The sequence below is a fragment of the Ammospiza nelsoni genome, chromosome 2, assembly GCF_027579445.1.
Source record: "Ammospiza nelsoni isolate bAmmNel1 chromosome 2, bAmmNel1.pri, whole genome shotgun sequence".
Taxonomy (NCBI): Eukaryota; Metazoa; Chordata; class Aves; order Passeriformes; family Passerellidae; genus Ammospiza; species Ammospiza nelsoni.
The window spans coordinates 99,743,241-99,755,888 of NC_080634.1; the positions used below are offsets into that span (position 1 = coordinate 99,743,241).

The following is a 12,648-nucleotide window of genomic DNA, read 5'->3' on the forward strand; positions in this document are numbered from 1 at the left end:
GATACCACCCTTGAAAGTGATTTTCTGGACATTAACAAAATCTTTAAGGTTCCCCAGGTATTTTCAGTGATAGTAGGGTTGCCTCGTTTTGTCAGGGGGAGAGGGAGCTGTCTAGAGCTATAATGATTCAGACATGCTACTAAATTTAATTAAATTATGTCTAATTAAATTTTGGAAATACATGCCTTTTTTTCCCCTGATGTAGTTTGCGTAATAAACTAGTGTCTCTACTGATTTTCATCCTCATGATGTGTCTGCATTTTCTTGAGTGAGACATCATTTTAGATACCTAGGTATGACCATTTCAGGACAGATGTGCCATTTCAAGTCAGTGTTTGCCTAAGATCATCACCAGGTTAAACCTTTGTCATCCCATCTGTGCCCCTCCCTTAACAGGAACTGTTATGTTCATCTCCATTAGAAATTTTAAAATACTGAATTAAGCACCAAGTTGGCCTGCCTACCTAGGGAACCAGTCATTTGATACCACCTACTCCAGTGAGGAATGCAAGCTCCCCAGCACTTGTTATGCAAGGATGGGAATGGGCAAAATGCCTGGAATGTTGATGGCTCAAAATTAACAGTTTTTTCCACAGGAATATGTTAAATGGCTTGATCAGTAGGGACCTCAGTGTCTGGCATTAGGCCAGATAAAAGCACTCTTTTGCAGTCACTACAGTTAAAAAATAGTATCTTTAAAATACTCGTTAGGAAGGAAAGATGTGTTTGAAAAACAGAGGCTTCATGAAGGATCCTAAATATTTTTTTTCAGTTTAGGTTGCAATCTATGTCAAGTCATTGATTTAAGTGGATATTTTAAGGCAGGTTAATATATGCACTGAGTTTGACAACAGCCATTTTCTTCTAACACAGCAGCAGTGAGAATGGCTGGTGTAGTACAGGCATAAAGTCTGGCATAGGCAAGCAGAGTGAAATGGCTTATTCATGTATTTATTGTGATTGGAAGAAAAGTTTGTGTTTGATGAGACAGACTGCAGTTATGGAACATACTTAAGAGGACTTTTTTATTAAGTTCTGAGCATAACTAAACATGACTACTCCAATTTTCTTTTCGTAATTTTGGGTGAATGAGACCATAAAAGCCTTAGGGGTGTCTTCTGTCCAAGGAGATAAATATTCCAATGTGTCACTGGTAACTTCTTGGATCAACTTACCATACAGAGGGATTCCTCAGTGGAAAGCAAGCAACAAAATTGCCCCAAAACTTCAGTTCATGTGCAGGAAATAGAGGTTGCAGAAAACTGGTTTATTGGTGCTTCAGCAGATTCCTGCATTATATAGTGTTGTGCCTGCTTTTTCTTTGTGTAAAGGGAAGACTGTAGAAACAAGAAGAGCTAGCTGAAAGAGCTAGCTAAGAGTGTCCAGGGAATCAAAGTAAATACCTAATCAGATTTTGGAACTCTTCAGTGATACAAACTTTGTCCACAGCAGTACTTTCCCTTCTTTAATAACAGCATAATTAAGTTATTGTATGAGAACTTCCTACTTTCAAAGCATCACCATAACAGAAATTGAAGGGAAAAAACAAACTTTAAGCTGGAATGTCATACACAAAGGGAGTTACGTGCTCTCAGCAAGCTCAAGAGTCTAAATTAAAACCTCTTGTATTTAGTGAAGGTGGTGTTTCACTTCACAGACAAGTGGAATCACTGATTCACTAGCACTGAAAGAAGGGAATCTCTTCTCTGATCATACTTCTCTCTTCCTTGTTGCCTTCATTAGTGTTCATTTGTACCTGTGGTCTGCTTCTTACGCAGCTCCCCTTGCAATGACAAAATAACTACCAAAACAATTGAGAGTGTTAAAATGAAGAAAAGCGTCAGTCCTTCAGCTATCTTATGAAGAAACACAGAGACTTCAGATGAATCTCATCTTCTTTTGTCCACAAGCTGTGTAAAAGCTTATGAACACAATCAAATAGTCCAGGCTCATATGATTCACACTTGCTTGCCAAGCTGTGATAACTCAATTGTACCGGAATTCTGTGATTCTGTTGAAAGGATCTTGAGCCCTTATTTGTTTCATTTGGCACTGAACACCTGAAAATCAAGCTCTATGTGCTTCAGGAGTGTTTACTGAATATTTAACAGCAGAGCAGCCTGGGTAGGAGAGAGAAGAGATCCTGACCTTGCTTGCTCTTCCTGGCCCTGACATTTGGTCAATGGGGCGAGGTGCTCTTCAGGAAGTTGCATCTGGAATTCATGCACAATAGCTGAAGTATGAAATATGTAGACTGTATGTATTGATCCACAGTGGTGCCTTCAGTAGCTATTGTCAGGAAGTTTGTTATTAATGCAAGGAGGAATAAATGTTATTGAAGGGCTTGATAAAGAATTCTGCTTTAGACAAAAATATGACATAATACCCAATTTCTTTACTTGCTGAAATGAAATCTAAGGGGTTGTGGGGAAATTGCAGTGAAATTCTTATTCATGTATGGATGTACTCACTGCAAAGTTACTTATATTGATAGTTTATTCCCTTCCCCCGATAATAAGATGGCCAAATACTTCCCAGATGTTAGTAGGAAATAAATCTTATTGCATGAGCTTCTGTTTTCAGATGGGGGAAATGTCTTTGTCATGTTGATGCCTTTTCTTTTGTTCATAATCACATTATCACACTGTGAATCTTCTGTTTGTGTGTTATGTGCCTTTACCTTGCTTTTTTGTTATTATTTTTCTTTCTTACCAGATACTTTTGAAAAAGATTATTTTAATCAAAACCAATGAGCTATATCACAGTTTTATGGCTGGCTTGAAAGTGTCTTATTTATTTATTTATTTATTTATTTATTTATTTTATTATGTGCCCTATTTATTTAAAGGGTAGTAATCTTTTAGAGGTACTGATCTTTGTTTGAGTGCTATAATTTCAAAGTGAAGATGAAACTGAGGTATAAACTGCAAAAATACTGTACAGTTCTTGAGTTTCAAGTATTCAAAAATCAGAAAACTAGGTTTTCTCTTACTTACCTCTGATTTTAGCTGTTCAATTCTAAAGTGTCTAAATTGTCATTGCAAGACAAACATAAATACCTAACAGTAAGTGTTCTCCCTCTTATGCCAAAAGAAACATTCATGAAATGTCTAGCTTTAGTGTTTTTGGTAATACTGATTAGAGTTCAAAATTTGTTTTTAAAAGGACATTTTCTTAAAATGTCAGCTGTGGAATTATTCTTAAAACTGTTGTTTCATGTAATGGTACGGCATGTTGAGATACAAGAAACTACTTCTAACTATAAAGCGTACTAGAGAAAAAAATCCCAAGTTAGCTTATTCAATTGCATAGTTTATGATAGATTCATCTAAAGCCACTTGTATTTTGTAACCAGTAAGTCTTTTTTCCAGACTGATTTTCTGTTTTAATGACAGCTTTAAAATTTTAAAATTTTTAAAATTTGTCATTTAGCATAGCCTAATAATTTTGGCCCTTTGAACCATTCCTGTACGAGGTGGGACATGATTGTATGGACCTGTTGTCACTAGTTAAGCATCTCACCTTCAGCTTCTTCAAATTCTTACTGCACTTTTGAAATCCTAAGTTAAGATCTGATTGTAGAAGAAAGATGAATAAGAAAATGTTCAGCTTCATCAGCAGTACAGGCAGTAAACTCGAGTTCTAAAATATTAATTGATTTATTACAAAATGAGAAAGGTGTGAAGACAGATATTGTCTATGCAGTAGATTAAAACACTGTAGTTCTCACACATCTACACATGTAGGAACACTTGCAGTTGTTTGCTGTTTTAAAAATACACAAAACAATTAAGAAACTCCTAAAACCAATCAACCAAACACAACCCTCCAAAAACAAGCCCACCTCAAAACCCAGAAACAATCCTTCCAAACACTTCCAAATTTTCTTGGTTTTATATTTAGAAGAAGAAAGGAACAGGCATTAAAAGGCTTCACACTCTGATATATTTCCTCTTGTCTTTCTCTTCTGAATTTTGAAATATATTTATTCTCTTTTAAAGAGTTTCAAATATACAACAGCAGCTGGCCTTGCTGGATAATGAATCCTGGCCAGGAATGGCTGAAGCAGACAGGGACCGTCTCCAGCTCATCAAGGAGAAGGAGGCTCTTCTTCAGGAGCTGCAGCTCATCAGTCAGCAGAGACGATCCCCAGAAGACATTGCACGTCTGGACGAGGAAAAAAGACGCTTGGAGGATGAAATTCAGCGAGCTCGAGCAACGTCTGCTCATGGGGCCACTGAAAGGTTTGGGAACTTGGATTGTTTCCTCCTCTGTTGTGAGATCCATGCGGGTAGCTTCAAAAGGAAGAGTAGGGAATTTCATTGTGTTTAAGGAAAAAAGGAAATTGCTAGAGAAAAAATTAGTTTCAAAAAAGTTGAAGACCACTCCTGTCACTATTTAATTCTATCTGTCTTGAACATTTCTGAAGCAGAGTCACGGGGATGTTGACTAGTTTGTTTACCCATTCATCTAAAAATTCTGAATAGGAAGAAGAAATCTGAATAGAATCTTGAAAGATGCTTGGAATAGGTCTGCGTGATACTGTCTGATAATAGAGACCTGGATGACAGTACCTGGATAGTGAAAGATTTTTCTGTTCTTTGCAGTGGAGTAGTAGTCATCTCCAAAAGCATCAGAGCAAAGATCCTTTGCTATATTTAGTTTCTGGCCTATAACAGGAAAGTTAAATGATTATGGTTTTGCTGCCTGTTGTATACAATATTTCCTTTTCATTTGCAATCTCAGCAGTGGAAACACATCCCAGTTTTGACATTCAGAGAACATAGGAAGCAAAGTCATTCTTGAAAACGTAAAAATCAAGTTATATATAAAATAAACAACCCAAAAACATATTAGTGGAAACTCAGTGTTTATTTCAAAATTGCTTAGCTTTTCCTGTAGCCAGAGAAAAGGACAAAACATCTTAATCTCTTTTTACCATAGACTGCTTCCAGTGAAAGCAAGAAACTGCTTGTTCTTGCTTCTCATAAATAGTGGTAAAATCTCAGCTTTGACACTTCAGGAAAACCTACAAGAACCAGCTTTAATGTGATCTGTGTAAAGGTTAATATTTACACAATTAAGACACTTTAAGAATATTTGAAAGTGCTTTCCATGTACAGATTTTGACAATTTCAGTCTCTTTGAAAATGCTTACCTCAGACAGCAAATTCAGGCAGTAAATAGAAAATTCACAGCCAGCCTTCAGGTCAGTGTAATATATTTTGCAATTTTTGCCATATTGTTACATTGTTTTTCCAGCTTAAACTGACAGAAAAGGGAGTTCACTTTACTCTGTGGTGTAGTAAGTTTTATTTGTTGTTTTTGGGCTCTCATGTTAGGTAGTGCATACTGTGTTGGCAAGAAGGCTAAGCTATTTTTCCATGGAGTTCATGCTGTTAGAAACCAGCATTCTACTGTGGTACTTGATATTTCAAATGCTAGCAGAAAGTTGAGCAGAAGTTAGAATCTATTTTTTATGATAAATTGGAGGAAAGCTTAACTATTAGTAGCCCTGATTTTTTGTTTGTTTTAGACTCAGAAATAACCAGAAGTATTTCTAATTCTGCTTTTGTATTTCCACTTTATTCTAATTGTGAAATACAAAGGTGTTTCTTTCTTAAATAATTAACACTTCTATTACAGAGTTATGCACAGATCAGAATGAACTTAAAATCTGTATGATAGAGGGTTTTGTTCTTTGTTTTTGTTATAGTGTTGTTTTTGTTAATATTGGCTGACAGCCTTAGTTGGAGGCATTTCTTACCTTTTAGCAAAGATACCTACCCTGCAGCATCTATCACTGTGGAGTGTAGGTTCCTAAGTTTGTTTCTTACAGTAGATGGTGTGAATATCTCTGCTTTCACCTGCAAGCTTTTGAATCAGTTTAGTTTCTTGTGTCCATTTGTCCTTTTCTCTTGGTTCCTGCATGCAGTGCCTGTATGGTGTAAGTTTGCATAGCTGAGCTGCAGCCTTCCTTGTGCCACTAGTTAACCTGGCCTGGGGTGCACAAAGGGAGGAAGAAAGCTTAAGAGGTGCTGTTTCATCCAGTAGAACTGGATAAAACAGTTTTTCAGCTGATATTAAAATCCTTTTTGTTGATTTTTAAATCCTGTTCATTAACATGTTGAATTCTAACAGCTGCCTTTGCAGCTGAGGAGGGTCTGAGGCAGCCCAATAACTTTGATCTGCTTTCTCCAAACCCTTTGTTAGAATCTCCATTTCCAGGCACCTTGTGATGTAGGGCTGGAGCTGTAACTTTCCTGGATGTACAAAATGTACAACACAAACCAGAATACTACCCTGACACTATCTTGAAGTTCAGTGGTTGGGCTTGGAAAACAAAACATCAGGAATATAATTCTGGATCCAGAAAAAGAGTAGATGGTAGATAAAATCTATTATTTGAAATTCTAATAATGTCAGAATACTGAATTCCAGGTATCTTATAGGTGTGTGAGATTGATGGCATTACAGTTACATTCTGTTTGTATTGTGGTAGTGGTACTGACTAATTCAGCTGCTTGTTATAACAACGGGCAAAAAATAAGTTGCAGCATGAAATTTTTCCTGTAATGTAGTAGTCAAGATGCTGTATTGCCTGCTTGAACATAATGATAAATGAATGCACGTAAAACACATGGAATAAAAGCTTAAATTTGACATTGGTGGTTATAGTCAACAGAAGTCCTTCAAAAATTTTCTTTTTGTCTTTGAAATTTTACACTACTTTTCTTGGAATATTTTTTTTGTGACAAGGTAGAAGGGCATAGTATTTTAATAGCAGAATCAGGTTGATGCAAGAGAAGAAAAATAATCTTGTAGAGTCTGATGTTTTTACCTAGGACTTCTTATGACTGCTAATTCTTTAATGTATTTTCAGCATCATGACTCTTACATTATGGTTCAGCTACTTTTCTTGTCTGGGAACTCTCCTGCAGTCTTGGTTCTTGTGTTCTTGCTGGAATTAACAGCTGCATATGAGCAGCATAAATTAAAACTTTTCATTAAACGGTACAACTTTTTTCAGTATTCCAAACTTCAATGCATTGATGTTTTTCCACACTTGGGAAGCTCCTAGAACTTTTGTGATGAAGAAAATAGTAATATGTATATGTTTAATTATAGGATACTGTTACAGGAGAAGAGAAATTGTTTGCTTATGCAACTAGAAGAAGCTACACGTTTAACCTCATATTTACACTCCCAGTTAAAAAGGTAAGTTATGTAAAAGCAGCAGGTTTTGAAGTAACTACAGCAGAGAAGAATATTAATAATGCATGAAGTTTATCTTTTATACTTCTGTGTATATATGCCAAGTAAATTAATTTTTCACAATATTTATACACTTTGCACTGTGGAATGTGATGATTTGGATGGAGTTTTATAAATAGTATTAGTGATGACTATTTAGGGTACGTTATTAAGTGTAGCTGGGAATTTTATGTTACCTTACTTTCTGAAAAGGAGATAAGTTATTAAAATCTGTTGTAATATTGTTACAGTTTTAATAAGTTATTAAAATCTGTTGTAATATTGTTACAGTTACATGGGCAGTTAGCCTTCTTTTAAATTCTCTGGTTTCTTAATATCCTGATACCTTCAAAGGTAGGGGGTTTTGATGTCTGGTAAGATGACAAAATTTTGCTATTTAAATACGAGAATGTGTTAAGACTCACATCTGAAGTTCAGCATGTTTTGCATATTCACACCCACAGCTGCCTTTTGAGATGCAGCTCTTGGGGATTCTTCAGTTTAACACCATAGCAGCATCAAAAGCTCAGTTCCTGCTGAGTTCCTGTCTCACTTCATCTCTCTCTGGCATTAATATTCTTGCCCCCCTTAACTGAGAATGGTAAGAGGAAATGGAATAGGATTCATCCTAAACTCTTCTTATTTTGCATTGGAAAAACCTGTGAGAGTGAGGCTTACACAGCAGTTTGTTAGGACTTTGCAAATCCCTTTGCACTTCTCCCTGGATTGTTTATGACCAATCATTAATGTAAATTTGAGCTGGATCATGGTAATCTATCCTTCCTGGCTTTACATTGAGTTTGCTGAGCTAGAGCCTGCTCTGGCCTCTCTTCTGCCAAATCGCAGCTGTTTACATGTTGGATGAGAGTAGGCTCATCCTGCTCTTGGATGTTGTTGGAGTGTTGTCTTCAGGCGCTTAGCCCTGATCTGGTTGTCACATGTACTTCTTCAGTCATGGCTGTGCTTGAGACTAGGGCAAGAGACATGAGCTAGACTTTAAAATGCCAAATCATCCTTTCCATGTCACCGTACTGAATACATTTAAAATTGCTTGTGTAGTCTGGATTAGTGTTTTAATGTCTGCATTGGTAGTTCTGGTTATATCTGAAAGGACATTTTTGTGTTTTCTCTTTCTTTGCATGCCATAGTCTGTCAGCTAGCACCCTCACCATGTCCTCTGGCAGCAGCAGGGGATCCCTGGCCTCCAGTCGAGGATCCTTGGCCTCCAGCAGAGGCTCCCTGAGCTCAGTCAGCTTCACGGACATCTATGGCCTCCCCCAGTACGACAAGGCAGACAGCGTCACAGACTACGGGCAGCACTTGCGCTTTGACATCATTCCCTTCGAGGCGCTCACCAAGGACGTGCCCTACACGGATCCCATGGGACACTCCGGTTTCAATAAGCAGCGCAGGTCCCTGGACACGCCGCAGTCCCTGGCGTCGCTGTCGTCGCGCTCCTCCTTGTCATCCTTGTCTCCTCCGAGCTCGCCTCTGGACACCCCGTTTCTCTCTGCGTCACGGGATTCTCCATTGGCTCAAATGTCAGAGGGCTTTGAGGAGATTGCAGGCATGGGAGCCCTGGAAATGCTCAGGGCTCAGACCACAGCCTTGGGTGATGATGATGCGCAAGGCACGAGCTCATCTCAGACATCTGCTTACCCTCTGGACAGTGAAGGGCTGCGAGAAATGGGACCACACCTGACTGCTGTCCAAACTGGTGGAGGTGAGTTTTGGATATTATTATTTTGCCACATTGTCTTAGAAAATGTCACACAGACCTAAACATGCCAGCACAGTAGAGATTGTTCCTGAGTCCCTGAGTATTTTACTACCATCAAGTAAAAATTGCATGGTCGGTGTTACCTGTTAAAAGCCTGACCAAAACACAGGAAAATCCCCCAAACCCAAACTCTAGTTTTAGGGCAAGGAGGTGCAAGAATAGAGAAACCTTGTCAATAGATCTTAAAACAGTGGTGAATTGACTGGAAGAAAGGGCATGGTATATAGACTTTCACTGGAGTGTAGCCTTTCAAGGATGTAGCAAGAATAAGTAAAGTATTAGTAAGAGAAAGTATGGGTTAGTTACTTCTGAGGCCCCCAGTTGTGCTGATGTTGCCATTATTCTGATAATGGAAAACAAAACAAACTCAGGAGAGATAGGAAATAACAAACTACTATTCCCTACAATAAAAAGCCCGAACTCAAAATCTGAGGTGATGCTTTTGACTGTGCTTGAAGGCTGGCTGACTGCAATGCTGAATTTTGAATTTGTACGTACACCAGCCCAGGTTCCTGTGTCCAAGTTCTGTGAGGAGCAGAAGCCACAGTGGCATGGCTGTAATGAGTGCACAGTGCACTCATGAGTGGGTGCTTCATCAGCAAAGGAGCATCTTTTGTAGGGGATGTGTGAGATATTGTGCATCTTGGCTGGTGTGCTCTGATGGCAGAGGGGTGATGGGTGCAGCTAGCACAGCACATGCACTGTTGACTTTTCCTTTCCTGCTGGACTGTCAAATTGAGGGACTTGATTTAGCTTGCCTTGGCAGAAGCTTCTGAGAGCACTGCAGTTGAGAAACATAAATTAGAGAAATCAAAAGAGGAAACAGAAAACTTTTGAAAAAATGAAACAAAATTAGAAGCCTCAGCATACAGGCACATGACAAATTTATTTTCCTGTTTTGACCAACCAAATGAAGAACTGCTCTTAATGTGAAAAAGATAATCATGCTAACATTTTTGTGTGTTAGCTTGCTTGCTTTTTTAATAATACCATACCAGTAGAAAAAGGCTTTTAGAGTTTAGTTTAATATTAAATGTTGTGAATGTCTTTTCATTTCTATATCTAGAATTCTCTGTTAGCATTGTGTAGAATGTTGCATTCAGGACTCATGATGTCAGGAATAATATGAACTATAACCAGAGAATGGATCATATTATCCTACCAAAATCTTACTTGGCAAGTGATAATACAAAGAACATTGATGGTATTTACAGAAAACCTTTCTGGTTTTCATTTAAAAAAAGAAATCATTGCCACAGTGCTAAAAAGCCTGTATTGTTCAAAAGCATTTAAGTCTAGACTTACCTAATTTCCTTAATGCAGCTAGCCCTGCCAGAAGATACTGCAGCAGAATTTACTTTTACTAGCTGTAAACATTTCTAGTGCCCATACTGTAGCTTTCAGACCAAAATAAACAGAATTCCAAAGACCAGCATGAAAACTTGTGCTTAAATTAGTGCTGTGAAGAGGCTTCCTGAGGCTTTCTTTAAACCTCAAATCAGACCACAGCATGTCATCACCCATTGTGGTAAGTGAAAGTATCTAAATAGTTCATTTATAGCTTGTGTGTGTTTCCTAGAAGTGAAGGCCTAGTGTGAGGGCCTAGGCAGCAATACAGGATGGAGCTTCCTGCTTTGATTTTCTTTTTCTCAGTTCTCTGCTGTGTTTCTACACATCTCACATTTGTCTGAAAACCTCTGTGCTTAACCTGCTGTCTGTGCTGGGGTGTCCAGCTCCTAGCCCAGAGGTTACAGCTTTTCTCTATGTACAATGGAGTATTTTGTGTTGCTTTTTGAGGAAGAATGTGTGGTTAAAAGGTCGCCAGGCTGCCTTCTTTTGAGACTTTTTTTTATTTTTGATATTTGCATTTGGAAACAATTACTGAAAATAATTTAACCTTGCTAATTTTTGCCTGTTTTGAGTTCTACACTCACTAGCTAGTGGTTTGGAATTGTAATGCAGTTGTTTGCAAGTAGCAGTTGGAAGTTTTGAAAGGTTTTTGGTTTTGTGCTCTTTTCCTGGAAGAGTTGGATGGAGCGTCCAGCTTGTATGCCAGAGCTGGGAGCTGGCAGATGCTGGGGTTTGGCTTTCTGTGAGGTACCAGGCAGTGTACCCTGCTGCTGCCACCCCGTGGCCTGGCAGCAGAATGCTGTGCTGCAAAAACAGGAGGTCTTGGTTCCCTCAAACCTTGGCCTGCTCCTTCACTAGGCACAGCTTGAGGTAATTTTGGTAATTTGCAAATAATGGGGACTGGGAGGGTTAGCACTGAATAAACTGCATGAACTTTGCACTGATGCAGCACTTGAGAAAGTTCAAGGGGTACTTCAGGAACTGCAATTTTGATGTTCAGTTGCTGATATGCTGTTTTATTGTTCTGCATCTGTCACAGGGTCACATTGTGAAATAAGTTTTCATGTGTTAATGGAGGGAATATGCTTGAAAAGTTAAATCCATCATATTTGTAAATCTGGGAGTGGGAGGAAATGTCAATAAAATATTGGGCTTGAATATCTTCACTATCTCTTCTATATAACAAATCCTTGAAATGCTAAATTTTTTTAATGCCTAAATAGTCTCTTGTTTATAAAATATTGTCAGAGATCTAAAGGGTGATTTGTCACTGTATGCTTTTTGTCTTGCTTCTCATGCGGCACAACAGAAAAATTCACTGTAAGTGAACCTAAAATTTCTTATTGTGTGATGTGTTAGTTGTTTTCTTTTGGGGTGGGTTGTTTTGTTTTGGTTTTTTGTTTTTGGAGTTGCATGAGAAGAAACAGGAGATTCTGCTACATTTGGTTTTGTTTGATATTTTGCTGTATCTGTTTAATCATTATGGCATACTTAATTTTCTTGCTATGTCAACTAAACAACACATTCACAGCTGTAGCTAAATTCCTAGGGAAAGAGCTCTTTGACCTTCCCCTTTGTTATATAATAGTAATGTCTGACAGCATTATGGTAGGTAAGGTCTGTTTTTGTCTCAGATTAGTTTTTATGAGAGTGTTCTACTCTTTTATTAGTGCATTTTGAGCTGACATGCAGTATTTTCAGTCACCTAAGCTTGTGAAACATGCTTTAGATTTATTTATGAGATTTCTTAGCAAATGAAAGTTTGGACAGCAAAATTTGCTTTGAAGTTCACTTTTTCAACTAATGATAATGAGAATGTTCTTTCATTCAGGGCTGTCTTACATCAAGCTTTGGTACCCATTAGTTCTGGAAATCATATCTATTGTTTACTGATTTTGTTAATTAAATAAGAAAATGTAAGGTAATGGCCTGTCTTAGAAACCTAATTTTTAAACTATTCCTTAGCTTCCAGCATTGCAAAGTCTGTGGTAAACTTTTTTCTTAAACCAAAATTTGGTGTGTCTTTGATCTTGACTAATTTTTCCTGCTAAATTTTTACGCCCCCCCCCCCCATGTCAAGGGGATATTCTGGTGTTTGCATCTCTCTCAAGTTTGCTGCCATTGTCCAGAGGTTATTGAATGCTTCCGTGGCCTGCAGACAGTGAGCAAATCGCTGTCAAATTACAACATTGTTGTAATGCATCAGCTTTTCATTGTATTATATTAGTGCTTGATGTCAGCTTTTCCTTCCAGCCAAACTGGAA

At 38.0% G+C, this 12,648-nt stretch overlaps 1 protein-coding gene across 3 annotated transcripts in view; it reads left to right on the forward strand.

The window, feature by feature from the left end:
• Positions 1-12,648, forward strand: part of WWC3 (WWC family member 3) — a 99,103-nt gene that overhangs the window by 66,320 nt on the left and 20,135 nt on the right. For all 3 annotated transcript variants that reach the window (XM_059493671.1, XM_059493669.1, XM_059493670.1), the window contains exons 9-11: positions 4,002-4,244; positions 7,129-7,218; positions 8,403-8,977. In XM_059493671.1, the coding sequence (XP_059349654.1) occupies positions 4,002-4,244; positions 7,129-7,218; positions 8,403-8,977 (908 nt within the window). The remainder of the gene's footprint in view (positions 1-4,001; positions 4,245-7,128; positions 7,219-8,402; positions 8,978-12,648) is intronic.